The sequence below is a fragment of the Clupea harengus genome, chromosome 7 (assembly GCF_900700415.2).
Source record: "Clupea harengus chromosome 7, Ch_v2.0.2, whole genome shotgun sequence".
In the NCBI taxonomy this organism is placed as follows: Eukaryota; Metazoa; Chordata; class Actinopteri; order Clupeiformes; family Clupeidae; genus Clupea; species Clupea harengus.
In genome coordinates this window covers 24,878,154-24,881,555 of record NC_045158.1, presented here as the reverse complement: position 1 = coordinate 24,881,555, position 3,402 = coordinate 24,878,154, and the positions used below count along the sequence as shown (strand labels likewise).

The following is a 3,402-nucleotide window of genomic DNA, read 5'->3' as shown; positions in this document are numbered from 1 at the left end:
GGCGCGGGAGCGCGAGGAGATGGAGAGGGAGCTGGAGGGGTACACCTCTGGTTGCCATGGGCGCGAGCGAACCAGGGAGGAGCGGCGGGCCAAGTCCGTCAGCCCCCTCCGCACCTGCCGCAGCCCCGCGCCCATGGCAACCAGAGCGCCGGAGCAGGAGGAGGACCCGGTGTGGAAACCCCAGGATGTGAGCCTGCGCCCGAGGACCCAGCGGCCCAGCAGCTTGGCACACAGGGCGTCGGACTACAGGAGGGCCTGCTACTTCAGCAACACCAGCAGCCCCATGGGCCGCGTGCTGCCCAACTCCACCTCCCACATCTCCTGGGACATCAGCCCCGTCAGTTCGCCCACTAGCCTGGTGCCCCCCCATAGTCTGTCAGAGGGGAACGCGCTGCACGCCTTGCGCCCCCTCTCCCCCCTCAGGGTGCCTCCTGCGGACGACTCCGCAGCTGTGGACGGCTCTCGCTCCCCCGTCACCCAGTGCACCTCCCTGTCCCTCCTCTCTCCTACTTCACACGGCCCGGTGACCTCTGACCTCGGCCTGGCCGGGAGTCTGTGGCTTGACCGGTCTGCTGAGAGACACCCGGCGGAGGTGCTGTTGGGCCGGTCCCCTACAGTTGATCAGATCCGGGTTGAGGTGAGAGAATCTGAGTCGGGGCCCTCGGGGGCCCCACCTTTCCCTGTGTGCAACGACCCTCTCCAGTCGGTGTCTGCAAGCGTGCGGCGCATCGAGGCGGAGCGAGCTGCGAGTCCTCGGCCGACCCTGCAGGACTCCAGCAGACCGGCGTCCCCTGTGCCAGAGGTGCCAGGCAGGGACGAGGAGCGCGCCGGGCCCAGCCGCACCCCCTCGGGCTGCTCCACCCTCCCCTACGAGCAGCAGAGGCCGGGCACCCGGGGGAAGGCCCCCGCCCGGGACGGCACCACCGTGGAGGATCTGGCCAGCTCGTCAGCGCTGCTGGACCCGGAGAGGGAGGCGGTGCGGGCGCGGTCCAGGAAGAGCGAGCGGCTGCAGTTCGACGAGAGCCCGGGCCGCGCCTCGCCCCTGACCCTGCTGGAGAACGAGTGCGAGAGCGACCAGTCCAACTTCTCGCGCATGTCCGAGAGCTTGAAGGCCCGGCTGGTCCCCCCGCTGCCTTCCAGGATGTCCCCCGTGCAGACCAGCGCCATCCTGGAGTACCTGAGCATGCCGGGCTTCATCGAGATGAGTGTGGACGAGCCGGTGGAGGAGAGCGCCGCTCCCTCACCGACCCTCTGGCCCAGCTCCGACCCCGAGGCCTCCTCTCTGCTCACGGGAGAACCCGACGTCGTCCCCAAAAACTGGGACGCTCACACACAGGACGGCTCCCCACCGAGCCTCACCCAGCAGGTAGGGGTGGTAGAGGAAAACAAAACACCCGTAATTCCCGTGGGGCAGCCCAGCGCCTCGGAGGCACCATCACAAAGGAGCTCTGTCTCCAGGGACTCCCGACTCCAGCCGCCTGCTCCTGAGGCAGGTGTGAAGTCTCTGAGTCCAGACAGTAGCCAGCCTCTGCTCTCTGTGAAGTCTGTGAGTCCAGCCCGTCAGGCTCAGCGGATGGGCTCCGATGTGGCTCACACCCTCGTCAGCACAGCCAGGGAGCGTTGCCGCGGTCGCCTCGGGAACCCCGGAGCGGTTTGAGCGTCTGCCCCCGCAGTCCAGCTCCAGGGACCCCCAGAGGGAGCGCTCGCAGGCCAGCAGGACCAATAAGATCGCCTCCCGCATCTACCAGGCCCCCGTCCCCTTCATGAGGAAGTCGCTCAGCGTGACAGGCCCCTCCAGAACCCTCTCCGGCTTCATCCCACCACGACACTTCCTCAAGAAGTCCGTCAGCTTGGGACAGAGGTGGGAGCCCCTGGAGGAGCCGCGGCCGTACGTCTCCGAGAGGTACTACAGAGACGAGCTCCCCCAACCTGAGGTCATGCTTAAGTCCTACAGCCTGGGCCGAATGCCTCCATCCTCTTACGGCAGACCCTCCTGGCAGGGTTTAGTACCGGTCCACCGCTCCGGTAGTGGTAGCCTAGAACGCCACCACCCCGCGGAACGCCACCACCCCGCGAAACGACATCACCCCGCGGAACGCCACCACCCCGCGGAACGCCACCACCCTGCGGAACGACATCACCCCGCAGAAAGGACTTACCCCTTAGACAGGCCCTACCCTGCAGACAGGCCCTACCCCTTAGACCGCCCCTACCCCACAGACAGGCCCTACCCTGCAGACCGGCCCTACTCCATAGACCGCCCCTACATGATCCCCTCCTACGTTACTCATGGCCCCCCCATCATGGAGCTCCCAAGGCATGTCGACCCCCCCATCTCCACCCACCGTGACTGGCCGGACCCTCGCCGACAGGCCGCGGTGTTCCCGGACGCGATGCGGTGCCCACTCACCTACGAGGAAACCCTGAGGGCCGTGCAGCACAAATACGTGCCCCTTGACCCCTCCTACCCCCACCTGCCACCCCGCCCGGGCACCAGGGTGGACTACCCTCACCCCGTAGACTCCCGACGCGGACCCCAGAGGACGGACTTGCCCCGGGGGTACAGCTGGCCTTCGCCCTACCACCCCAGCCCCTTCCCCCCCAGAGAGGTGGAGTACCAGCGGGAGGTGGAGCGGGCGCTGGGCGTGGGGATGGTGCCCAGGGAGGTGGAGTACCTGCGTGAGAGCAGGGAGGGCAGGGCCAGCTACGCCAGCCAGAGCAGTGGGCGTGGCAGCGTGGGGCCCTACGGGCACAGCGGGCACCTGCGGCAGTCCATCTCCATGACGCCCACGCTGATGAGCTCGCCCGAGACCACCGAGGACAGCCAGCGTCTGCGGGCCGACGCCGACCTTCGCCACAGGCGGGGACAAAGGTGAACACACCCGCCTCGCCCTCGCTGTCATGGCAACAGAAGGGTCCACCGACCGCCTCGCCAGCAGTCATCTTATTTTTTCATGATTTCATCTCATTTCATTCTTTTCGTTGCCTTTTTGTGTTTGTGTAAATGTCTCCACCTGTGTGTGTGTGTGTGTTTGTGTGTGTGTGTGTGTGTCCATGTTTGCATTGTCAGAAGGAACACGTCAGTGGATGAGAGTTATGAGTGGGACACCGTGGAGCAGTCAGTGGACCCCGAGGACCTGGGGGCCGTGAAGGGGGAGCAGACTCAGGCTCGGGGGGACCGGGGCCAGGAGCCCCACAGGAAGCCCCCCTGCTCCTCCCCGGACCCCCAGGACCCTCACAGCAAAGGTGAGAGGACCTCTGAAAAGCTGCGTGTGTGTGTGTGTGTGTGTGTGTGTGTGTGGTTGTGTGTGTGTGTGTGGTTGTGTGTGTGTGTGTGTGTGTGTGTGTGTGTGGTTGTGTGTGTGTGTGTGTGTGTGTGTGTGTGTGTGGTTGTGTGTGTGT

The 3,402-nt window shown here is 65.9% G+C and overlaps 1 protein-coding gene across 1 annotated transcript in view; it reads left to right on the top strand.

Annotated features, from left to right (window-relative positions):
* Window positions 1–1,758, top strand: part of igsf9b (immunoglobulin superfamily, member 9b) — an 8,913-nt gene extending 7,155 nt beyond the window's left edge. The window contains exon 11 of the mRNA XM_031570928.2: window positions 1–1,758. This exon is cut by the window's left edge and continues 819 nt beyond it. Coding sequence (XP_031426788.1) covers window positions 1–1,657 — 1,657 coding nt within the window. The 3' untranslated portion in view covers window positions 1,658–1,758.
* Window positions 1,759–3,402: the final 1,644 nt, after the last annotated feature.